Source organism: Nothoprocta perdicaria, unplaced genomic scaffold, assembly GCF_003342845.1.
Source record: "Nothoprocta perdicaria isolate Ctin4 unplaced genomic scaffold, notPer1 scaffold_234, whole genome shotgun sequence".
Lineage (NCBI taxonomy): Eukaryota > Metazoa > Chordata > Aves > Tinamiformes > Tinamidae > Nothoprocta > Nothoprocta perdicaria.
This window is the reverse complement of record NW_020455460.1, coordinates 758,933-783,944: the sequence shown is the minus strand read 5'-3', so window position 1 is coordinate 783,944 and position 25,012 is coordinate 758,933. Positions and strand designations below refer to the sequence as shown.

The window sequence follows — 25,012 nt, the reverse complement described above, 5'->3', positions numbered from 1 at the left end:
CGGGCTCCGCGGAGAGCCCGCTGCTCCCGGCCGCTGCAGCCTCGCCGGCCCCTGCCCTGGTCCCCCATCCAGGACCCCTGCCCAGCTCGTGCACACCTCGTGCCTCCCGCCGTGCCCTGCCTGCCGCGTGCAGGCAACTGCTCTGCAGCCTGCTCCGTGCACGAGACACCAGCCACCCGCAGCCCGCTCGATGCATGCAGAGCAATGCATTGCTCTGCGCTGCGGCCTGCTCGGTGCATGCAGTGCAACAGCTGCGCTGCGGCCTGCTCGGTGCATGCAATGCAACAGCTGCGCTGTGGCCTGCTCGGTGCATGCAACGCAACAGCTGCCCTGTGGCCTGCTCGGTGCATGCAATGCAACAGCTGCCCTGCAGTCTGATCGATGCATGCAATGCAACAGCCGCGCTGTGGCCTGCTCAGTGCATGCAATGCAACAGCTGCCCTGCAGTCTGCTCGATGCATGCAACGCAACAGCTGCCTTGAAGTCTGCTCGATGCATGCAATGCAAGAGCCGCTCTGTAGCCCATCCCATGCAGGCAGCACAACAGCTGTTCTGCAGCCTGCTCAATGCATGAGACATAACAGCCACTCTGCAGCCCGCTCGATGCACGCAGTGCAACAGCCAGCACAAACAAACAGCTCTTGCAGCCACAGGAGGCTCCTGGCCATGTCCGGCTGCAGGTTCCCTGCACACGCAGGCAGGGCCGCCGCTCGCTGCGGAGAACCGCACTGCTCGGCTGCAAGTGCGAGGAGACAAACCCACCTCGGAAATGTCCCCAGCAAGCACATGCCCCACCTTTCTCAAAAAGCACCACCAGACTGTGCTGCCATCGTCCTTAACCTGCAGTGTGAGCTTAAGTTATTTAATAACGTACTTAATTGAGGAGCTCGGCTTCAGTGTTAGTAAGCTCACGCTACAGAGACCTTCTAGATTTCCAAACACAGAGCTGAAGTGAAGCTGAACTTAAAGCTGACTCGAGCAACTCCAGGATAAACTACACCTCCACAGTACTCTAAATACAATGAAAATTAACTGTAATTAGTTCATGTCTAGCCTTGAGGTTTGGAAATGCACAGGGAGTGTTCTCAACAACTCTGTCCTGAACCATCGTCGTAAGACGTGGTTAAATCAAACACTGAAATGCGCCGGGGAATCTGAACTCCATGGGAAGCCAGAGGAGCGTGATGTGCTGGAGTATTCAGGACATCAGGGACCTGGATTTTCAAAAAGGACTCATTTTTACGTTAAAAACAAGAAGTCTAGAAGAGAAAATTGCACTTGTGATCCATGTGCAATATTCTCTCCTACATATACACTGCACTCAACGCAATCCCAATGCAAATTCTGATGGCTCCTGACCTTGCTGCCAGGTTGACAGCTCCCAAGGAAGCAAGACCACAGAAAATCTGTGCAAAGAAGGGAGAAGACACTAAATGCCAGCCTGGAGGGGTAGAGCAAGCACCAGCAGCAGGCAGGCAGCACAGGGACCCAAGTGTCACCGCAGCCCTGGACACCTCGTGTGCCACCGTGGCAGGGATGGCCAGTCTGAGGGGCTGAGCTGACCCCATCCTGGTTGGGTTGGTGGCACTGACCCAATATCATTTGGGTGGCTGGCACTGACTCAGTATCAGCTGGGTGGGCAGCACTGACCCAGCGCTGGTTGGGTGGGTGGCACTGACTCAGTATCAGTTGAGTCAATGGCACTGACTCAATACTGGATGGGTTGATGGTTCTGACCTGCTCCCTGTTAAAAACCTAAATCTGGGAGTCTCTTTTCCAAGAACCTATGTGCAGGTCTGTAAATAATCCCATATTCTGGGGCAGCAGAGCTGCCGGGCGTGCGCCCAGGGTGGCTCTGCAGAACGGCCCCGGCGGGCAGGCCGTCCCGCGCGCCGGCCGGCAGCAGCACCCGCACGAGACCCTGCGCGCCAGGACGGCCGCGAGGCAGCCGGGAGCCGCGGCGCCGTCCCCAGCGCGGCACGCGCCAGGTGGCGGCCCCGGCGCGACTGTGACGAGAATCCATCTCCCGCAATTAGGAGCTGCCGTCCCCCGCCTCAGTCCATCAGCGCCGCGCGGCCGAGTCAATGAAGGCTCCGTGATGAGGCGATGAGATGCGCGACGGCGGCCGCGAGCCCGTCCTGGCACTGCCCCTGCGCTCCGGGCGACGACGGGGCGCCCCGCGGCCCCGCTTGGCCTCGCCGCCCGGCCCGTCCCCTGGGACACCGAATACATCTGCCAACGAAGCTGCTGCTTTGCCACGGCGTTGCCTCAGAAATAACACTTTCCTGCAACACGAAACCATCTTTAAACACCCTGTAAGGGTCTCAAGTGAATAAAGAATCTAAATGCTGCCCTCCAAAAGCAAATATAGCACCAAAAAATCCCACTGGGACAAGAATCCCTGCTGAGATCTCTTCTGGTGCCCCAGAGCTGTCCAGATCCTGCTCACAGTGCCCTGTGCTTCAAACCCGGCATTGTGGGAGGGAAGGATGGAAGAGCCAAGCTGAACATCCCTAAGAACAGCCCAGGTCTGACCCAGCGAGGCTGGCAGCTCCCTCACCCCTTGGACTTCAGTTCAGCTGGTCGAAGAAAAGACAGAAAAAGCAAAAACCTGCGTTTCCCCCCAGGGCACCTCACGCGCCCGTGGGAAAGCGCCGCGGTGCCCAGGACGCCGGGGCTCCGCGCAGCCCCGTCCCCGTCCCGCGCGGCGCAGCCTCCAGCCCGTTGACCTCTGCGGGGGGACGTGCTCCGCGCCGCCCGCTCCAGCGCCCTATTGATCCGACACGCCCTCGGTGCCTTCAAAGTTGTTTATGATCAATATGCAAATTGCCCCGGCATTGATCTGGTATTAATTTTCAATTAGGGAACCCGCAAGGGGTCTCCCAGGGTCGATAGCTCCGAGCGCAAGGTAAGTCCTGTGCGGAGCGCGGTGCAGGCGCTGTTCGGAGCCGGGGCCACGGTGCTGCCGCGCTCTGCCATGGGCACAGACCCCTCATGCGCCAGGAGCCGGCGCTGCCCGTACCCTGGAGCGCTGCAGCATGCGCAGCCCGCGCCCAGCGCGGACACCCACGTTCCCGCGGCTCCCACGCCGTCACTGAGGGGCTGCAGTGAAGGGCTCAGAGCCGCCACACCGGGCCAAGTGCTCAGACCCAGCGGAGGCACAAGGAGCTCTCCAAGGAACCAGGGCACAGCACGGACATTTCCCCCAGGACACCTGCACCCGGCCAGAAACCGGGCTGGAAATGGAAAGATCTTCAAGTACCCTACATAGTGGTTATGAAAGGAAGAAGTGATTGAAACTGCCTCGTAAATCCGGAGAAACGTGTCTATTCCCAGAAGAAGGAGTCCCACCGCCGTCCTCCCGGCCTCCTTCCGCCCCAGATCCCCCAAGGGATCGTTGGCTTCTCCACAGCATCCCGCGAAGACGCGAGCGCCGTCCTCGCTGGCCGGCCCGCGCGCCGCCACTCACCGCGCTAACCCGCGCATTAGCTACCCGGGCTAATTGGTTTATGGATAACATTAATTACCATGTTGCTCATTAATGGATGAAATCTTTATTGGTCCCATTGATCAGCGGGACTTGTTAGGCGGCCTCCTAACCAATGGCGGATGTAACAAGCTCTCTTATTGGCATATCAATTAATGCAATCAATTCCTGGCCAGCGGCTGCCATTCGCTCCCCTGCTTGTTAGACTCTAGAAGACAGAGTCATGTCAAGTAAGCATTTATTTAAAGGGTTTCCAGTTCTCCGCGAGCCGCTTCCCAGCAGGCTTCTGCCACGCCAGGTTCACGGCCTCCGCAGACGCTCCCCGTCCCTCCCGTCGCGAATGAGACCCGAGCCCGTCACCGAGAGCTGAGTTGTTCCTGCACAAACAGCCACCGACTTAGGCAGGCAGGACGGTCCGTGGTGTTACACTAACAAGTCAGGCCCGCAGGACTACTGCACACGTACTGTACTTCAGATACATCATACCTAGCCCTTTTGAACACGGTCTCAGGGAGGAAAGCTTGACCTGTACATCACAGCCTGCTCCATCACCTTCTCGGCACGGGGCAGGAATTCAAAATCCAAGAATGCCCTATATTCTGAGCTCCGCAGCCATCACACAAGGTAAATTGCTTTCAAGAAAGAAGGCAAAACAAGCCATATGGCTCAAACCGATTCAGGGAGAGGAGAAAGGATTGTGGAGGTAAAGAGGATTTGCTGGGTCAGCCACAAAACTAATCTTTGGCTGGATTGCCATCTTCACCTCGCGCGCCCATGCCCTTGTCCCAGCGCAGCACCCGAGGACAGCGGTGAGGTCGGGGAGGATGGAGAGGGGGACCAGGACCTCCTCAGCAACCTCCCTATGGAAAGAGGGAACGAAAGCAAGTGAATAATAATGATTCTGTTTAAGCACAAGCCAGCACAGACTGGAGAACAACATGTTTTCCGTGTGCTTTTCAATGATCGTCGTCGAAGAGACCTTCCAAAGCAGTATAATTGGCAAAGTCCCCAGATCCGCTGCACGAAAAGCAGAGAAACAGATGGCAAATGCTACACGGTCCTACATGAGACGGGCAATCTTGCTGCAATGCTACGCATAATAGTGGTTCTCCCACCTCAAAAAAGAAAGGTAATTTTAGGGAAAGAAAATGTGTGAAGAACGCAGAATCTAAAAAAAGAAAAAAAAAAAAAAGAAGGAAAGCAATTGGAGAGCTTGGTCCTACTTTCCTGAGAAAGTTGATGTATGAGACAACGTGATAAAGGGACACAGAACTGGTAGCAGTCTGAAGAAGATTAGGTGGGACTTCCAGGTGCCATACTCCCATAAACAAGGAGCTAATTTCAATTAACGTGACAGAAAACAAACGATTTTCAGAAGGACTAAGAACCTCTCTTCCAGCTTACAGAAATTTCTTGCTCTCCGCTGCCCGAGGCCCGTTGTCCAAGAGGTCTCGGCAGCCAGGCCAGCCGGGCAGGGGCGCAGGCTCCTTCCTGCCCGCGTCCGCAGCCCTCGTGCGCGGGAGGCCCGGGCGTGCGGGGCTGGCAGAGCTCTCGGCTGGGTCCCGCACCCAGGCGGGCGCCCTGCCACGCGGGTTGCCCTGGGCCAGCGGGTTGTTCCGTTCTGCACGTTTCAAACAGGCATTTGCAATGTTAACTGCAGCTGCAGGCGGTACCAGCCGGCGCAGCGCTGGGTGCCGCTGCCCTCGCCGCGCTGCCCGGCCTGGCTGCCGCACCGGCGCAGCCGCCCCGGCGTCCGCAGAGCCTCGCAGGTGAAACAAACACTCTCCTCATGCAGAATCAGACTCAGTAATTAGATTGTGGAAATCACTGTCACAGGATGTTGCTGTGGCCAAGAATCCAGCGATATTCACAAAAGGGATTAGATAATTAAGGTTAATGAGAATATCTACAGATGTAATTGCTAAATATAACAAAAGAATTTGGAAGAAATATAAACCCGGGCGCTCTCGGGCACGCACAGGCTGCCTTCGCCGGCAGCACCGTCCCTGGCAGCAGCTGCTCTGCAGCCACCGGCCGCGTGCTGGCACCTCTGTCTGCTCTGCAGCCACCGGCCGCGTGCTGGCACCTCTGCCTGCTCTGCAGCCACCGGCCGCGTGCTGGCACCTCTGTCTGCACTGCGCAGTGCTGGTCACGCGCTGGTACCTCTGTCTGCTCTGCACTGCCGACCGCGTGCCGGCACCTCTGTCTGCTCTGTGCCACTGGCCACGTGTTCGCAGCTGGCCACACCAAGCATGGAGCTGCGCGGGGCCACACGCCGCACGTGCCCACGATGGGGCTCGTCCAAGGCAGCCCTGCCCTCGGCACCACCGGCCGCGGAGCCTCAAGGCTGCTGGTCCAGGGCTTCCCCTTCCTCCGCGGGCTCCTCCTCCGTTTCCTGCGCTCCCTATTTACAGTCCCGAGCCTGCATCGCGGGCGGCCGCCGCTGCCCTTCCCTCGTGGTGCCGCCACCCGCCCCGCGCCAATGCCGAGCCCTGCACGCATCCCCGCACCAGGACCAAACCGAACCCCAGCAGAACCCAACTGGGAAGCAGAGGCGGCTCCGGAGCAGGGCAGCTCCGTGAGGCCTCCCCGAGAGCCCTGCCGGGAGCACCCGGGAAAGGCCAGGCATGCAGACACGCGTCAGCGGGGCCGCGCAGAGCCCCACGCAGGAGCGGGACCCACGGCCCACAGGACAGATCCTCCCCACTCACCACAACCACCAACCAACCTCGCCAGAGCTCACCATGCGGCTGTGGAGACGCCGGTGATTTCCAGCCATGGGAATAACACCACAAAAGTACTTTTTAAACTAATTACACAGATTCAGAAGTGCTGCCCTAATGAGCCTTCTTCTGCCCAGAACTTACCAGGAGAAAAAACTACCTTCAGAGCAGTAATTACTGCCTTCCCCTTCAAACTTCTAACTGGAGATCAATGCTGCATTTTAAGACTCATTGATTTACAATTAGCCTGGCTTTCCTGCTAAAGTGTTTTTAAAGCAGAGTTTACTTTTATTTTATTTTGAAATGTCAAAGATCTGGTTCTTGGATCTCACGTCCTCAGGGGGGGTGGGCTGCAGAGCAGGAGAGCAAGGCACACATGTGAAGGAAGGAAGGAAGCCGGGAGCGCTGCGAGCCTGCGACTGGCAGGAAAGAGCATGGTACCAAGTATTTCAGGAATAAGTATAAAAGCGGAAAAAAAAGTGAGGGAAAGAAAAGGAAATTAAAGTCCCTTAAAGAGGAAGGGAAAAGAACTGCAGCGTATGAAAGCAAAACCACCATCAGCGCAATGCGAAAGCTCGAGCTGCCTCTGCTGTTTATGAGCATCCTTGGGAAAAGGGAAAAGGAAGCAGGTTTGTGCAGCTCTGCAAAACAAAGCGCGAGTTAAGAGCAGCACACAGAGGGGCAGAGCGCTAACAGGAGGGTCCCGGCAGCCCTGCAGCCAGGAGGTGCAGCCTGTCCCACGAGGCGGGCAGAACCGCACGAGCCAGTTCAGAATTCCTCGCTGATTGCTTAGGACGTGTTTTTGGGTGCCACGAAGACAGCAGCGCCAGGGCTGCAGCGGCAGCCCCTGCTCTGTGCCCGCCGCCGGCAGCAGCTCCGCGTCCCGCGCAGCCTCGTGGTGCCCGGCGGGGCAGGGGCCGTGCGGGCGGCACCGCGGCCGCGCGGGACGGGGAGCTCCCGCCAGCTCCCACAAACCTGCACAGAACCGCAGCGGGTTCTGCCTCCGGGTCTCTTTGGTGTCATTTCTTGGGAAATGAGCTACACCAGGCAACTCACCGGAGCCCTCCTTGGCCTCCGCGCTCCCTCTCCAAAATAAATACTGGGAGGATCTGCCAGGATTAGCACGAGCAGCAACGCAACGGGAGCCAAGCTCGGAGCGGAGAAGCGAATAATATCAGAATATCACCTACAGGGGCTTAAATTTGGGGAGCTGCCATTAAAGCCCAGCCTGCCATTTCATTTGCTGCTCTCATAAATTTTATTCTTTACTAATGTTGGTCCCAGGAGCCAGTGACAGATCATGATCCTAGAACGATGAAAGCAAAAAAAAAAAAAAAAAAAAAAAAAAAAAGCCAGTAACTTCTTTCCCTTTTTTATATATTTTATATATTTTATTTTACAGAAAGCTGCTTAGCCCCTTTCAAAGACTAATATGAAAAAAGCGCAATTAAATCCTTGAAAAACTGACAGATCAGCAAAACAAAACCACCCGGAGGAGAGCACGATTGAGCCTCATTAAGGAAGAGTTCAGTCTGTTTTTAAAACCTTTCTTAACACTTAGCTGGGTACCTCTCAGCAGCAGGCGCTCCCAACGCGCCCGGCATAATTAGTGTCAGAATGGAAAGGGAGAAAACCAGCCGAGGAAACGGGAATTAAAACACCAGATTTCAGTGCGAGGAAGGGCACAGAGCCCTGGCGCCCGCGCAAACATGTGGCGGTCGCAGAGCAAAGCGGACGGGGCAAAACCTCACAGGAAAATCTCTCCCTGCCCGTCCCCAAACAGGCGCCCGCGGCACTGTGAGCTCCGTTGTGGTGGACGGGCCCTAAATCCACTGGCACGGGAGCAGTTACAGCAGTCACTGGCAAGAGGGGCCGCAGGGGCACAAATGCCGCGTGGTGCCGGGGCCTCCGCGCGCGGCCGCAGCCAGGGCTGCCAGCGGGATCCGCCAGCGGCGGCGAGAGGCGCTCGGGAGACGGGGAAGATGGCAGAGAGATGAAGCCATTTTATTAAATCAGGCAAATTCTAATTTATTCTGGGGAGACGGAGGAGAGAAAATGGATTCACTCTCAGCAGGCTCACTCTGTATCTGCCGAGGCGGCTCCCACGCGCTGGGGGGGCCGCGCGGCTGCGCTCCTCTGCGCCGGGAGGGCAGGGGCAGCACGGGGGGACTCTCCTGGGCGGCCCCGGGAAGCCTTGGCCGGGCCCGGAGCCCAGCACGAGCCGAGGCCGCGGCGACCGCGGCGCGGGGCGCGTGAAGGGCGGACGCTGCCGCCGCGGGCAGCCATCGGGCCGGGCCACGCGGGCCGGCTCGACACGCGAGCGGGGACGCGCACGGCTCGCAACCGCTCAAACCGAGGCACCACCGAGCCCAGGAGCATCAGCAGGGGTCTTGGAACAGGGGCCACGTGGAAGCACTGAAGTCTGGGGGAAACCGAACGTCACTAAGGAAAATCCAGCAGCCCCAGCCCGTGCTCCAGTGGGGACAGCGACCATCCCAACCGGAGCCCCTCAACCTTTCCCACGAGTGGAGCCAGCGGCAACGTCCTGCTCCAGCGGCCGGGCACGCGGGGGACAACGTCGGGTCAACAGTGCACACGCGCCCGCAGAAATACCTGGGAGTGCTGGGTGTCTCACACTGCAGAACTGACCCAAAGGACATGAGAATGACATGCAATTAATTACCAGCAGCCAAAGAAGGTCCAAAAGCAGACAAATAAAAGAACCCAGCACTTATGATGAGCTAGAATAACACTAAAAGCATGGACTTAAACTAGGCAGGGCTGGAAGTGTTGGGTGGTTGCGAGACTTTCTGTTCAGAAACCATCCTAATGAGGGCTGCAATGATTAAATCAACATTTCACACAAAATTCTTCCTAAGGAAGTGTCCCCAGGTGGCCCACGGTGCTGACGCACAGGGCAGCGAGCAGCGTGGCAGAGTCACCACGCGCTCCGCATCAGCCGGGCTCCCCGCGTGCCCCGCGTCGGCCGCACGCTCAGCTGAGGGCCATGTCCTGCCGCGGCCCCACGCGCCCTGCAGCGCTGCTCCCGACACGGCCGGTGCGGGGCTGCGCCCTCAGCGCAGCGAGCGCCGCGTGGCCGGAGCGCCGCGCTGCCCCGCGCCCGCAGCGCTCCGTGCCGCTGCCCCGCGGCCGCCCAACAAAGGCGCCGCTGCACAAAGCCGGCAGAGGCAGCGGCTCAGAACTAATCCCTGCGGCACGTCCATTCGCCGCCGCGCCCCGCAGAGGAGCGGGAGGCCCCGGCCCCGCAGGGAGGGCAGCGGGGACCCCGCGCGGGGGCAGCGAGAAGCCACCGGGCAAGGGGGGAAGCCCCCGAGAGGAGCAGGGGACGCAGCAGCTCCGGCACCGAGTGCCAGCAGCTGCGATTCCTGCCTGGCACCCGCTTCCCGGGCAGCAGTGCCGCTGATTTTATGACTTATTTATTTATTTCATCTTTGATGAACAGAAGGTTAATATAAGAACAACTCCTTGGCAAACCTTTAAGGGTAACTCAAGCGACACTGATGTGAATCAATGTTCCCTTTGTGAACGCATTACTTGGCAGAAACTGGCTTTTTGTAACCCCCTTAAACCTAGCTGGCAAAACAAAAAGAGAAAAAAAAACGTCCTTCAAACAAAAGGATGAGGTGAAAATAAAGAGAGAGTCGACTGCACTTTATTCTCTTTCATAGAAGCAAATGGATTTGGTGCTTTTTATACATTAATCAATCAATATCACTGACTGTACATCAGCGGCGCAGCCAAGTTATGAATGACCTTTCTGGCAAAGAGGACACTTTTAATGCTCATAAGACTGCTCATAGCTTAGCAACTTTCCGAATTTATGCCTGCATGATTACCCCTTGGAGGCAGGCACCCGTTAGCGCTGCACTAGATATGACAAGGTTAGTCCTTGCCAATTTGTGCAGAAGAAAGGAACCCGTCGACGCCGCACGCCGCCTTGCGCCGGGCCGAGCGCGAGCTTGGCGGGGCCAGGTGTGCGACGGGCTCTCCTTGGGCAGGAGGAAACCCAGCGGAGGCCAGAGCGGGCTCGGCGCCAGGCGAGCTGGTGCTTAGAGAAAAGCCCAAGGAAGAGAGCAATCGCACAGGCCCGAGTGCGTCTCAATGCGTGACGCAAACCGGGGATCCGGCTCAGCACGAGCCGCAAAATGCCACAAATGCCACGAAAGCAAGAAAACGGCCCTCCAGTGACACTCGGGCCACCAGCTGCCCAGTACCACTCCATCACCAGCACCGGGTACAGGAGAGCAGCCAGCTCTGGGACACACGGGCCCTGCAGACACCAGGCACCGAGCGGACCTGGCCTGCCCAGGAACAGCTCCGGAAAGACCAGCACAAGGAAAGGTCCATCCAACACTGCAGCCGTCGGAAAGAACACACCAGGACACACATGGAATGGGGACATGAGACACTCGTGCACTTAATGGAGTGGCCTCAGGTGAGTGAAAACGGTAAGAGGGGCAGGACACAGACAAGAAGGTCACCAGGGCTGCTGGTGCTAAGGGAAATGACAGTGTCTCGGAGAGGAGAACGGAAAGCAAATGTTGGTTCAAGGAAACTGGACCAGCACATCTCATCCCCTGGTCTCTGGAGGACTAGACAAAGAGCATGGACTAGAAGCGAAGCTGGAGAATACCCTTTGGAGCCCATGGCCTCGAGAACCATGGAGGTCAAAATAAAACCTGGGACAAGCGCTGCATCCTTTGCAATTAAGGACCGCAATATAATCCTATAATTCTAATAAATGACCTGCAGGATAAGAACACTTTCCAGTTTTGTAAGGCCTCCTGTAAACAGAGATCTAAGGCACTTCTCAGTTAAAGACCATTAGATATGTTGCTCCTGGAGCAGAATGAAATGTGAGAGATTCAGGGCAAGGAGGAGACAGACACCAACCAGAGGAGCAGATGCTCTGAAGGGATACTCCTTGATCAGAGGGAAAGCTGAGACTCTTCTCTCCCAGGGTCAGCACAACTCTGCGGGCTTACATTGATTTATATAAGCAAATGGTGCTCTGTGCAGCGCAATGAAACTGATGCCATATCCCCAATCAGCATGTTTAAAAATTAAAAGATTCCAACCCAGTTTCCAGGCAGGACAACACGGCAGCTGGCCGGAGCTCCAGGAACGCGCTCTCCTGCTTGTCCTGCAATTGCTACGGCCGGTCGCCTGAGAGAAACCTGCACCAGGTGGAGCAAGAAATGGCTTGACCGAGAACTCTGTCTACGCATGTACAGCTCACAAATGGACAGATTTCTGTCTCTGAAGACCTGAAGAAAAGGGCATTAGAAGGGGCTATAACTTTCCCTTCCAAGGATCAAAAAGGCTCATGAAAAATGCCAAGGAATTCAGCTTCACAATCACCCTGAGGAGTGAGGAGATACTCTTCTTGTTCCAGGGACGAAGCCCTAAATCAAGAATTGACTTGTCCTTGTTGATCAGTGTCAGAAATGATTTCTGGAGCCTCAGTACTACATTTTAACATCTCTGAGAACTTCTAAAGCAAATTAGCAACATATTTATGTAACATGTCAAAAAACCCCTAAATATCGAAGACAGATGCATTACCAACATATGCTTAGTATCTTCACTAATCCAAGTCCTAGCCTTTGCTTCTGGAGCTTGATTTACATCCTCCATAAGCTCACACAGCGATCCTGCTATTTGCATGGAACATCTGGATAGGAGTTCTCATTCTGATAGAAAGAAGGAACATGAGTGTCTATCTTGGAAAATCCATCGGCACTTTCTTTAGCAGCCCACAGTGTAAAAGCCCCCCAGGAGGATCCTGCGCTGCAGTCTCCCCTGTGATGGAAAGCTGGCCACGGGGATGCAGCCTCAGTGTCCCCAGTGATGTCCAGAAGCTGTGGTGCGGAATCCCTCCTGCGTGGGGACATCTCCAGGGGGTTGCGCTGTGCTCAGGGCACTCTGCCAGGGTGTGCACCCCGTGGGGCACCATCCGCCGCACCTCCTCTTCCTCTGCTCTTCCCATGCTGCAACGAAATGCAGGAGCAGCAGCCGGGCACCGGCCAGGCAGGACAGCACAAGCAGGCGCTCAGGGATGAGGTCCCTCGGGGACACTGGGAGCTGCAGGCTGAGGAGCCCCACGGGGCTTCCTCCACCGCAGGCACTGCGGTTATCGCGGCACCGTCTCGCCGACTGCACCACAGAGGCTCAAGCGCCTCCGCAGCCTGCGGAGAGCAGCACAGCCCAGCCTGGCCGTGCAGCCCGAAGAGCTGCCTGGCTTTGAACGCGCTTTTTGCTTCCACCTCCCATCGCAGGGACCCACGAGGAACGCTGCTGGCCCAAGATCTGCGCAGATGGGCAGGAAACAGCTGGGAGGAAGCGACTCCTCGAAGCTCGAGCGCCTTTGAGCGATGCTGCCGCGAACGCAGCGCCACGGGGCAGGGGAGAGCCGCAGGGCGAGCAGGGCCGCGGCGCGCTCCGAGCCCCGGACACGAAGCCAGGCCGCCCTGCAGACACCGCAGCAACGCGTGGGAGGGCATCTGCCAGCCACTGAGCCCCGAGGTGCTGCCTGGCACTGCGCGGCCTGCCCGCGCATCCACCCCTCCTCACAGCGCCTGCACGAAGGATGCAGAGCAGGAAGTGGCGCCGGAGCTGCTGGGTCCCTGTCCCCGTCAGGCCACTGCAGCACCGCCATGGAGCGAGGCCACCACAGCACTGTGCACGAAGCGAGGCCACCACAGCACCGTGCACGAAGCGAGGCCACTGCAGCACCGTGCACGAAGCGAGGCCACCGCAGCACCGTGCACGAAGCAAGGCCACTGCAGCACCGTGCATGAAGCGAGGCCACTGCAGCACCGTGCATGAAGCGAGGCCACTGCAGCACCACGCAGGAGCAGGGCGGCCGGCAGCAGCGCGGAGCCGGCCCCAGCCCCGGAGCCATCTCCATGTGCAGCACAGGCAGCAGGCACGGCCCAGCGGGGCACAGCACCTCGTCACTACAGCAGCGAGTCCCCCTCATGTGCCTCAGAATACAACTAACAGTATTTCCTACTGCCTCTGACCCCAACCACGCGCTATGGGGCAACACAGCAGGAAAGAAGCTCCTGACGTGATCCCTGCAGCAGCTCAGAAGGGAGCCCCCACGAACATGGCGGCACAAGCACGGGAGGGAGGCAGCGCCGGGTCGGGCCGGCCGCAGAGCAGCGCGCAGGCTGCTCCACACCCCTCCCGTGGGACCAGCAGCGCAGAGAGGGCCAGGGCCGGGCAGCCAGCGCACAGGGACGGCGCCGGGGGCGAGCGGCTGCCCGCCCACACCGTGCACAGGGAGGCGGATGCGGCTGTAAATCTCAGTGCAACTTGCTGCTGAAAGAGCCGCTCGCCGCTCCCGCTCACACCCTGTCCCGTCCCATCTCCAGCTGTCCAGCCTGCAGCCCCTTCACGGCTTCACCCCGAAAGCCAAGAGCCCTTCAGTCCTGAATCTGACCTGCCCTCATGTCCTCAGGTACAAGCCAAGGTCCCCAGACCAAAACTGAGTGGGAGAGAAGGGAAAAGAGAAAAAGGAGAGAGAAGCAGAAAGTGCAGCTGGCACCGGCAGCTGAGCTTCTGGTGACCAAACTCGGTACCGAGGGCAGCACTGCAGGAAGAGGGACACAAGACCTGCTTCCAAAGCTGCTCTGGATGCAGGGACGCCCCTGTCTAACAATCTGGTTGCAGCCTGGCCCCAGAGGTTGTTTTCATGGAGAGAAAAAGGGAGAGTGGGACATGGACCAAGAGCTGCTTAGTCTTGTACAGCATCTGTTGGCGTTTTCCCCTTGAGCTTTCTGCAAGTGGCAAAGGCTTAAAGACGCAGCTGAGCAAGAAAAGCATTCTGGAACAAGTCAGCCGTCAGAGCTTCCTCTCTTTCTGCTTAATGAAAGCCATGCGCTGCCAGTGACAAGTGTCTGCTGGAGCGAGCCGGGGACTTTATGGGATTCCTGCCACGTTCCGCCGCCGCCCTCCCCAGCCCTGCTGCCCGACCACTTCCTTCCCGCCAGGCGCCTCCCATTAGGGACTTGCATTAAGCGAATGCCTGGGGGTTTGTGCGTGTTTCTGTAACCCCCCCCCCCCCCCCGTCTTTCTCTCATGCTTTACCAGGGGGACATGAAAAAAAGCCATGATAAACTTTAATAAAAACAAAATTAAAATGATTAAACCTTTCATATCCTTTAGAGATTATCTATGCACTGCTGGTTGGTCAAAACAGAGCTAGGGCACAACCGCTTTTTTTGCTTCAAACTCCAAACCAAACCAAAGAAATAAATAACAAAGGAAATCTGCCTCTGCCAGATATTAAAGAGGAACAAACTTGATCCCCGTGTTTAAGACGCTGGCCCTCAGCAGTGCTGTGATGTCCCGCATGCCCAAGGACAGACCGATGCCGCTGAGGCCGCAATAATCTCCCAAACACGTGCGCGTGCGGCAAGGGGCACCAAGAGGGAGCGGACACGGATTAGGCTGGAGAATAAATACCAGGACGGAGAACCCCTCTGCGTTTCCAAACAACTCTTTCAAGTGTGGTTCTACCTTCTCATCTTTAAACCTTCAAAACGAGCTCATTATCTAGAACAACCGTCTTCCGTAGCTGTAAGAAATGCATTTTCTATATTCTGATAACCATTAAAGCAAAACGATAACGATGCAGAACCAAGTTTCCACCTGCCTCTCTGCCCAACCTGAAAGGAGACCAGCTTGCGACCGTGTCCTCTAAAGAAGACCCAATATAGCAACATCCTGACTCCCATGATGACTTTGTTGGAAAGGTAAAAACTCCCTTAAGCCGTGCAATCCACAAAAAAAACCCCAACAGAATTCCAAGGTTCATTAAAACAACACAAGCAAGAGCAACAAGCGGTCCTATTTTAAATGAACACACATGAAATGAAGTCTTGGAAAACAAGCCGATAATCCTGCACGTGGGGGTATTTGGTGGTGTTGGCACGGAGATCAGAAATGCTGCAGCCAAGGGGAATTGCCAGCTTAATCAGCTTAACGTACACATTGCCCAGAGCTGTTTTCCTCTTTGTTGCTATTTCACGTATGTTATTGCACTGGGGGAGAACGTTCCTCTGCAGGGGACAGCGGCTCCTCTCGCTCCCTGTGCTCCGAGCCGTGAAGCTCTCACCCGTCCCTGCTTCAGGGGACAACCTGAGCAGCAAGACGAGCACGCGGGCACCCAAAACCTCACTGGCCTCTGCCCTGGCACCTGCCGAGCCCGGGCTGCCGCAACCAGCACCGAATTTCTTCCAGGATTCATGCAAACCCAAGCAAATTAGCAGCATACAGCACGCGTACAAGCGAAGGCTGAGCGGCACCTGCCTTGGGCGCTCACAGCAAGCGCGCTGGGAAAGGACAACGTGGGGCTGTGGCGGCGAGCGCGAGGAGAGGGGCCCGAGCGGAGCCAAGGGCGCGGGCAGCAGCCGGTGCTCGAGCGCAGCAGCCCGGAGTGCCGCGCGGGTGGCGGGCACTAAAGGTGTCCGTGGAGGGCAAGCGTGGCAGCGGCGCGGGGCAGCGGTCGCGGGACACCAAGGATGGCAACGCGAGTGGCGGCAGCAGCGCGGGAGCGGGCACTCTCCGGGCGGGGGACGGCAGGACGCGGCCACACGCAGGACGCGCTCGGGGGGCTGCGGCTGCCCCCGGAGGAGCCTTTCCTGCAGCCCCCACACTGCGCACGTCGCCTCCACGGGGGCTCCAGCCCCGCGATGGTGGCCACATGGACAATCTGGGAACAGAGAGATCCGCCGGGGATCACCAGCACACCCTGAGCTGGCACGTGCTCTGGGCTGCGTGGACACTACAGCACTATGTCTCTCATGGGCACTACACAAGAAACCTGCTTTGGGAAAGTTTTAATTGCTGTGTGCTCCTGCGTCCCAGGGAAAGGCAGGGAGAGACTTACAAAACCCAACTGATTATTCCACCTTGGAGCCTCCATTAGCTCCATCAGATGTAGGGCAGCAACATGCATCTGCCTCCACTATTAGCAATGACCACATTTCTTTTAATTGAGACCAAATACAGGACGTTAGATCTTAATAAATTTGAGCTATTTCAAGCAGGAGAAACTTCCTTTTGCATTACCCACTTCCAATTAGAAAACGTGAAGATTTCAGTAGAAGTACAGTGCCTGCAATCATGTAAAATCCACTCCTTTGGAGTGTGTCTCATCCCTATTGTAATAAATTACATGAATAATTGCTCCCCACACTGGGTGACTGTGAATGAGAAACGTCTTGCATGGTCACCACTCTCCAAGGTGGGAGAACAACAGGAGGTTCCCTCACAGGAGCCCCTTGCCCTCCTCGTCACTTCTGCCACGTCCTGCCAGACGCGGCTGGCGGCGGCTGCGAGGTCCAGGGCTCGGCCACCAGGCAGGGGAGCTTGGGGAGGCGCGAGGGGAGCGCGCAGAGCCGCTCCTCAGGCCTCGGCACTGACCACATGTCCTCAGGGCCTCCTGGGCACCGTCTAAGCTGTCCAACGCGCTGACACCAAGTGCCCCTTCTGCTGAACGGGGGCTCCCCGCGCAGCAGAAACCTCCCCATGCTGCAGCCACGCACTGAGCGTTCGGGGGACAGGGCTGCTCTGCACCAAAGGGAACGGGCTCCCGTTCCCACCTGCTGCCACGTCTCTCCCAACGGCGAGGCCGCTGCGCGGCTCTGCAGCTGCAGAAACCGCTTCAAGAAGGAGCAGTGTCAGCGCAGTGGTTCGTATGACCCGGAGCTAAAACAGAGGCGCCAGCACCACGCGAGCATCCAGCCGCCTGCAGCCACCACAGGCAAACCGAGCCGAGCCTGGTAACTACTGCTCTAAACCACATGGGTTTTCTCATCCGCCGGGGCGCGAGCTATCCCTCAGGTTTGTTTATACGCTCGGTTTCATTAAAAATTCACATCTTGGTTTCAGCCTGCAGCTTGGAGCCCTCCAGAAAGGCAGACACTGAAGCAGGAGCAGCACGTGGATGGGCCGGCATCTGGTCGGGGACAGCGAAGAGGGGCCGCGAGGGGGTCCCTGCTGCCCCGTGCGGGAGCAGAGCAGCTTCCACGCGGCCACCAGGACGAGCCTTGCACTAATGCAAACAAAGCGGACAGAGCAAGGAGGCGGCGGCCGCCCCGCCGCACACCAAGCGGCTCGGACGCCCCAGCGGGAGCAGGAGCAGGATGGGTGGCACGGACGTGCACAGCGATTCTCTCGCAGCCCCTCCCTGTGCCAACGAGGGCAAGAGCTGCGGGAGGGCAAGGTGCCGCCGCGCTGCGGGGCCAGGCTGCAGCAAGGCAGTCTGCACAACCTGCCCGTGGCACCTCGGATGGGAACACCAGCCTCCGACAACAGAGATCTCCACAAGTCAGCAGGGCTAAGGAAAAGGAATCTGGTCCAGGTTCTTCTTCTTCTTCTTCTTCTTTTTTTTTTAATTTCTCTCATTACCTAATGAGTCATAAGTGCATCTATCCCTACATCTTGAGAACCCTTTGCCATTTATTTATTTTTGCTAACCCCTCATCATTAAAAATCAATTAGCTTATGGGTAACATAATAGAGGAGCTTCTGCAGGAGGGGCTGACATCTGCAGTGGCAGCAGCCCAGATCCTGCAGCAAGGCAGGGAGGAAGGCGCAGCCCCACACTGAAGCCGTATTCTTTCTGATCAACAAAACAGCTGAATGTCCAGCCTGTCCCACCTCCCTGTCTGCTGCATAATTAGCACACTTCCCAGAGCAAGCAGAAAAGTTTAATTGTCTTTAATTATCCAGCTCCAGAAGATTGGTTTTCTTGCCTGATGTCCATATAATTTCCCTGCCGATGACTTCATCCCTTTACTGGAAGCGGAGTGTAGCTTCCAAAGCGCTTTTCCATAAAAGACACAAAAGTTTCAGTGAAGGCTGTGCTGCTGGCACAAGAGAAGAGACAAAGGTCCTTGTGTCTACAAGGCTGTTGCTTAGGCTGCTGCATGTGTTTTCTAAGGGGTGGGAGGGAATAAGTTGCAACTAATGTGCAATCAAGAACCATCACAATTACAAATGTAAATGAACAGGCAATTGGCACTGACCTTTGCAGATTGTTAGAGGACTAATTAAGGTGTGATCAGACACTCTTCCAGCAGATTGAGATGCATCTATACAAGCAAATACCTACAACACCACCTCACAGACAGCAGTGCTTTTTCCTACGTGCTTGCACACACCAGCAAGTAAACACACGCAGGCAAAACCCCTTCAGCCCTGGCTGGACAACCTGCTCCAGTGGCCTCTACCTCCACAGAGAAGTTCTGCAGAAGGCAGTGAGGCAGCAAATGCTGTGAGGAATAAGGGGACCCCAGAACAATCACTGATAGTAAAAGAGGATTCACTTTGGTGGCGGGGAGGGTTATTTTTAAGAAAAAATAGTGTAAAAGGAAAAGATTAACTAGACAGGGGCAGATAATGCACACTGAGGATTACGGAGGCGACAGCCAGGGGCAAGCCCAACCAGTGCAGCAAAGAAGCCGCTGCTGCTGTGGGTCCCTCCGGGCGGGATGCCACAGAGCAGAGCTGCTGTCTGGACACAGGATGGCCGCTGCCCGTGCCGGGGCGCCCGCTCCGCCGCTCCCAACCACGGCCCCAAGTAACATCCCAAGGGAGAAACCCCAGGTCAAAGCAACCCACAAAAGAGATGGCACTTTGCTTTTGTTTGCTTTCCCCCTCTTCTGCATTCTAAAGAGTCATATTTTTACTTTTTTTTTTTTTTTTAACCTTTGAAATAAAATAATAGAGTGTTTTTAGCCTCTTGCTTGCTCTCAGGGCAGTTACTTCGCAGTCCATAAGTGCAGCAGGAATTATTTCAAGCCATTTGAAAGAGGAAATTATTTTTGATCTGAGATCTCCTTTCAGTGACTTGTCAGGAGTTCTAGTTAAGAAGCTAACTACAACTTTTTAATGGTCAACAAATGCTTTTCTCTCTCTGTTACTCTATTACATTCTCACTATTCACGATGTCGCAATCCTGGCAGAGCTATGGGAGGAAAGATTTCCAAGGTGAAAGACAAAAATAAATAGATTTTCAAGATTGTTTTGTACGTCACAAAAGGACACAGATGATTTCTACTTCCTATTCATCGCTCTTACAAGAAGTCACAAACCACACAACAGCAACCAACACATCCTTCGAACACTGGAAGGTTGTTACAGGAGAGCTCCACAGGAGAAGCAGAACCGCCCTTAGAGCCACTGTCCCCTCTGGGGCAGTGGCCACCTCGGTGTGTGTTCGTTGCCACCACGACCCTCCAGAAAAGAGACCCGATGCCCTCACATTCCACTGGGCCTCCAAGTTCACACATCGATCAATGTTCTTCCTCCACAAGGTTGCATTCAAATCCTCCAGCTCCAGCACTGCACCCCTGACCACTCACCCACCAACCTGCATGGGCAGGCTCTCCTCCCCCCTCGAAGCAGGACCTCACCAGACCATGATTTTCTCCTACAACAAAAGCCTTCTGAACCCAACCTTATATGTGTAAGATACTACTCACCAGCGTCAGCAGCTGGACACTTCCGGATGGTGAAGATCTGTCCCAAGTCTTCCTCTTCTTCAGGGAGACCCTTCTGGAGGCGTTGCAGCTTTCGCAGGCTCTCGCTCCGTTGATGTTTCATGGAGCGCACGTGCTGGATAAGGTTCAGCTTGGCCTTGGTGGAGTAGTTACAGAGGACACAGTGATAATAGCAGCTTTCACCCTCAACCCCGCTCTCATGATGCTGAAGGTGCTGTGAAGAACAAAGCAGAGACACATGAATTTCCTGTATCATCTTCAATCTCTTTGGGTTAGCCCGCTACAAATTGCTTTTGCAAATTGCAAAGGCATTTTCAAGAAGAAATAGTAAGATCAAGCCTCTTTATTCTCAAGTTAGCACACACTTTCTGTCTAGAAAGTAAGAAAACCACAGCACACACCAAAACCAGTGCAGAAAATACAAGCAAGATAGGCAAGATCATCTTCTTCAGTACATTCAGATCCAACATTAACAGCTCTTCATGACCTACGCATTGCTAATTCTTTTGTGTCAAGCTTGCCCAGTCTCATGTCAAGATACTAAATTTGACAAAATCTCATTGAAAATTAAGAAGAATAAAAGAAAAGCAATTCTAGAACACAGTCCACACATTAGATCAAGAGGTCCTGGGCACCGCACAGGGAAGTGGAGCATCTGAGTGTGCACCCTTCAGTGCTCAGCTCCTTGGCATTCAGTTCTGTTCCCTTGGGACTGGAAGGAAGCAGCCGCTGTTCTGCAGCTGGCAGCGACAGTGATCCAAACCGAAAAGCCCGTGGTAAGCACGCAGCTGGAGATCACTGCATGATATAAGAACTGGGAAAACCATCCGCCCTCGGAAACAGCACTACCACAGCCAACACGGCCAACCCAAGAGCAAAATCTGGAGTATTTGATGAATACCATCAATTGCCTGGCACGGAGGCCAACGTCCCTAGGGAGATAGATGAGTAAGTATTTTGTGTCAGGGTCCCAAAGAGGAGCCAATTATTTCTTTAAACCACAGGGAAGGATTTGCTTGCAGCTCTGTTGGGAGTCACTGCTCAGCTGCTTCCCGTTTAATTGAGGTGGCACCAGGACCGTTCCCTCAGATTGCACAGGAACATTCCTGATTCCCACAGCAAAGACTTAGCACAAGTTGAAGAAAAACAGATACCAAAACCAAAGTCAAATGACATGAGAGATTCTGTAGTGAAGCCATTTGTTTTTTCACCACATACCCATACTAGAGCTAAGCAACAATCCATGTCAGCCAAGCTCAAGACCTCTCTTTCATCTTCCATATCATCTCCCGAAACTCTCCGCATCCGTCCGTTCAAGGCACATAAGGAGGGCGGTTTGGACACTCAAGGTCTGTCAATCAAATATTGACTGGTACAGCCAGGCCCTTCTGATATAAATTCTTACGTGAATTATCTCAGTTACAGCTAAGAGAAGATTAAAGACACATCTTACCCGGCTCTGTGTGCTTAGCTAACATGGAAAAAGCAGATCCCTCTGAGTGCAGGAATGATTAAAAATAGGATAGGAGCCGACGCTGAGACTCCTGATTGGAAGAGTAAGGGAAGAGAATAAATGTATTCTAGATCTGGCTAATTAGAGTAGCCTCTTTGGGGATCACCATGTATTTAATTAAATTCACTGTAATATTTGAAGAATCCACCAGGGCACTAATCCCACCGGTGACCTCAAAAGATTTTTTTGCTGTTTTTTCTCATAAGAACCTTTTCTTCCTATTTCTATTGTTTGCACGCATTACCCTGTTCCAGAGCCAGAAAAGGAAAAAATGGTCTAAAACATGAAAAGCTGAAGGCTGGTAAGGCAGCTGCAGAAGCTTGCGAGTGGCTTGCAGAGCTCAGGCCAAGCAGCCTTCCTGTGCCCTCTTGCAATGGGATTTCTCCAGAAAAATCTGCCCCACTGTCCCTGATCTTTCTGCATGTTGAGGCTATCGTGAAGGGGTTTCAACTATGTGCATTTTCCTCAAAAGGTTAAGAATTTGTCCACATCAGACAAAACACAGATCCAAAATATAAGACTAGAACCTCATTAAAAGAGAAATCAACCTGAAAATCAAAGGAACACGTTGCTCCTCGGAAGAGCAACCAACTTCTGTCAGGGCCCATCGATTTCTGCAGGTCTGAAGGAGGTGTCTGCTCCCCTCCTCGCAGCAATAGGAAACTTCCAACATCTGCTTCTTCACGCATGGCATGTGAAATATTGATCAGTGTTAGTCAAAGCCCCACTTTCAATCAGCAACAGAGAGAAGACTGTCCTGATGGAAACCAGGAGGCTCCCAGGGAGGCTCCCCGGGAGAAGGGACCGGCTCGCAGAGCACCCCGGACACAGGGCTCCGTGGGCACGGGACAAGGAGCGGCACCCAGCGCCCGTGGCTCCCGGCGCTGCCCCGTCACTGCAGACCTGCTGTCAGCAAGGGGAGCACCCTGAGCGGCTCCCCGCAGCCTCGCTCGCTCATCAGTCACGAAGCAAAGCCCATTTCCAGCAATTTTGCCACCCCATTCCAGAAATGCCTCTTCCGAACAGCGCCTTGGCGAGCGCGCCCGGAGCCCTCGCGGTCCGACGCAGCCGCTGCCCAAGCCTCGCTCGCGCCCGGCTGCGCCGTGCCTCCTTCTACCAGATAACCGCACCACAACCGCTCCCCGCGCACGCCTGCCGAGCGCTCGTCCTGCATGCAAGCTCGGGCATGACCTTACGCCCTGGTCTTCCTTCTCTCCCGCTCCATCCTTCATGAACCCCCGGACTCTGTGTCCCTGCCTCTTCCCGCAGGCTGACGCTGCCTCATGCCCAGCACCCGTCAACAGTCGCAGGAGGCGACGCAGCCGCTGCATCCTTCTGTTCTAATGACAGTGCAGCAACAGGGACCGAAGGCTGCCCGCCTCCTTCCCGCGCCAGGTATTGGGACTGCAAGGTCCTTCCAGACGAGGCTGTCCTCACCAGAGCTAGGCATTCACACAAGCATTAAACCCTCCTGCTGAATGCCCCTGCGGGGGGTTTTGTAGGTAGTACTCACCATCTAATCTAGGTGCTATTTTTTGTACATATTTTACTTTAGATTTAGAAAGAAACTGTATCTACGTCCACTTGAGACCTCTTCTGCAGTAAGTTTATTGTGAAAAGAGCCCGATTCCTATGGTCGCACTGACAGATGATGCATCTTACAGCGCTGCTGCCAGAAGGGACGTTGTTCCTTTTTTCCAAAACCTATTTGCTATTTTTAGCGGGTCAGAAACTGTTCTGGGGGATATTGGACGTATCTGAAGCACAACCCCAGTTCACTGGGGAGATGAAACAATCACTTTGAATTATCTCGTCCTTTTAATGTTTATTATTCATTAGAAGCAAACCACACAATTTCTGTGCAGCCTTAACCTCACCCTGGAGGCTGCCTCCCCGTTTGAGGACCCCCAATCTGCTCAAAAGCCCCCGCTCTGGCAACGCTGGCAGGCTCAGCAGCCCGGTCTGCAAGCTGTGAGGTCCCACGTCCGCCTGCAGAATTAGCCTAGAGCACAAAAAGCAGCAAAGGGCCAAACCCTGAGGCAGACGGAATAATCCTCCACGAGCTCTATGCAGCAAACCGGAACAACACAAACAGAATTTTCTTCTTAGCAGAATCGCCAGCCTCAGGAGCGGCTTGGATTTTAAATCGCTGCTCTGAAATCTGTGCGGGAGAGCTAAGTAGGACAGCAGAGCACTTCAGCACCCGTGTTTATACCAGTGCCCTTTTCGCTCACCCTCTCTGATAACTCACTAATGCGCACACGGCTGCATGGATAATTGATAGAGAGTCTGCAGAAGTCTCTCTCAAACCACTTTCCGTGTCCCTGTTTCCAGTTGGCTCTTGCTTTTCAGCACAGTCCCTCTGCAAAACCGCAGGCCACCGAGCTACCAAGGGCTCCTCTAGGAAACACTCAGGATTTCCAGCCTCCAACATCTTTGGAGAAACCTAATGTTAACGATCAGATAATATCTTCCCTACACGCAATGCTTAATGACTGACACATGTTCTGTTAAAACAGGCAAAATTAACGGTGAATTGACGCATGGGACCGAGGCGGCTCCGAGGGCTGGAGCGGGCGCTCTGGGGCGGTGGACGGCGCTGCCGCAAGCCAGCCCCACCGAGCGCCGCGCTCGCCACGGAGGGAGGTTCGCAAGAGCTCGGCCTCGCAGGGAAGGCCCACGTGGGTCATCAGCAATGGGTCTGCTAGGAGGTGTTCCACCCACCAGCAAAAACTGCATTGAGAGGCCACAACAGCGCCGAGGACGGTGCCCTTCAGGAGGGCCGAGCGGCTCGGGGCGCCCAGAGCGGCTGCGCAAAGGGACCTGCCCCGGCAGCAGATCTCAGCAGCCTCCCAAGCATCCCTGGCCCCGCGGCCTCCGATCCGCTGCAGCAGATAAATCACCCGGCCCTAGGAGAGAGGAATCTGAATTTTTAATGAAAGTCATGTGGAAGCAGCTGTCTGGTCCCGCTCTGTTCCAAGAGCTCCATAAAAGCCAGAGCTGGCTCATCCGTCTTGCTCTCCTTTCACACCTGCAGGCCCTGCTGGAATTTCCTGGGGCTGGCGGCAGGGCCGGGATCGCTGTGCACAGGGCCAGGACACGCGGCAGGACCGTGGTCCCAGCTGGGACCCACCAGCCCCGGCCTCTGCACTGCGCCCGGGCAACCCGAGCGGCTGGCGGCACCTTCACCCACTGCCCGCTGAAGCCTCCTCAGTAGCGCCCTGCCCCAAAAACACCCGCGCAAGGGGACGGCAACACCGAGACTTCTGCACAACAAGTCTGTTATTCAAATCACTTTTTCCTCTCTGGTATTTATATGTTTTCCAAAAGGCTGGAAATGTAGTGATCTCTCCAACCCAACAGGCTGGGATTCTTGACGAAAACCTCTGAATCATGCACCAAGTCCTCAAGAAGAGCAGCAAAGGCCCCACAGACAACCACGACCCTCCAGCCCCCTTCCGAACCCTCCTCTGCTTGTCCTGCGGCCCCGCGAGAAGGCGGCCGAGGGTCCCTGCACGTGCTGGGGCTGCCACCCCGCGCCCCAACACCGTGTGGGACGAGCGCAGGGAGCAGCCGGGCACCGCGGGGCGAGAAACGCCCAGGGAACAGGGACAGAGGTGTCCCAAGGGCAGGGAGCAGGGACGGACGTGTCCTGGGGACTGCCCTGCAATGCCCCGGGGTGGGTCCCCCCTAAACAACCCCAGAACCCTCCCGGCAAACGGGGTTTGCTCCACCAGCCCTTTAAGCCTCA

The 25,012-nt window shown here is 55.6% G+C and overlaps 1 protein-coding gene across 1 annotated transcript in view; it reads right to left on the bottom strand.

Annotated features, from left to right (window-relative positions):
* Nucleotides 1-25,012, bottom strand: part of ZFHX3 (zinc finger homeobox 3) — an 81,657-nt gene that overhangs the window by 39,285 nt on the left and 17,360 nt on the right. Inside the window, exon 3 of the mRNA XM_026039582.1 lies at nucleotides 19,731-19,962. Coding sequence (XP_025895367.1) covers nucleotides 19,731-19,962 — 232 coding nt within the window. The remainder of the gene's footprint in view (nucleotides 1-19,730; nucleotides 19,963-25,012) is intronic.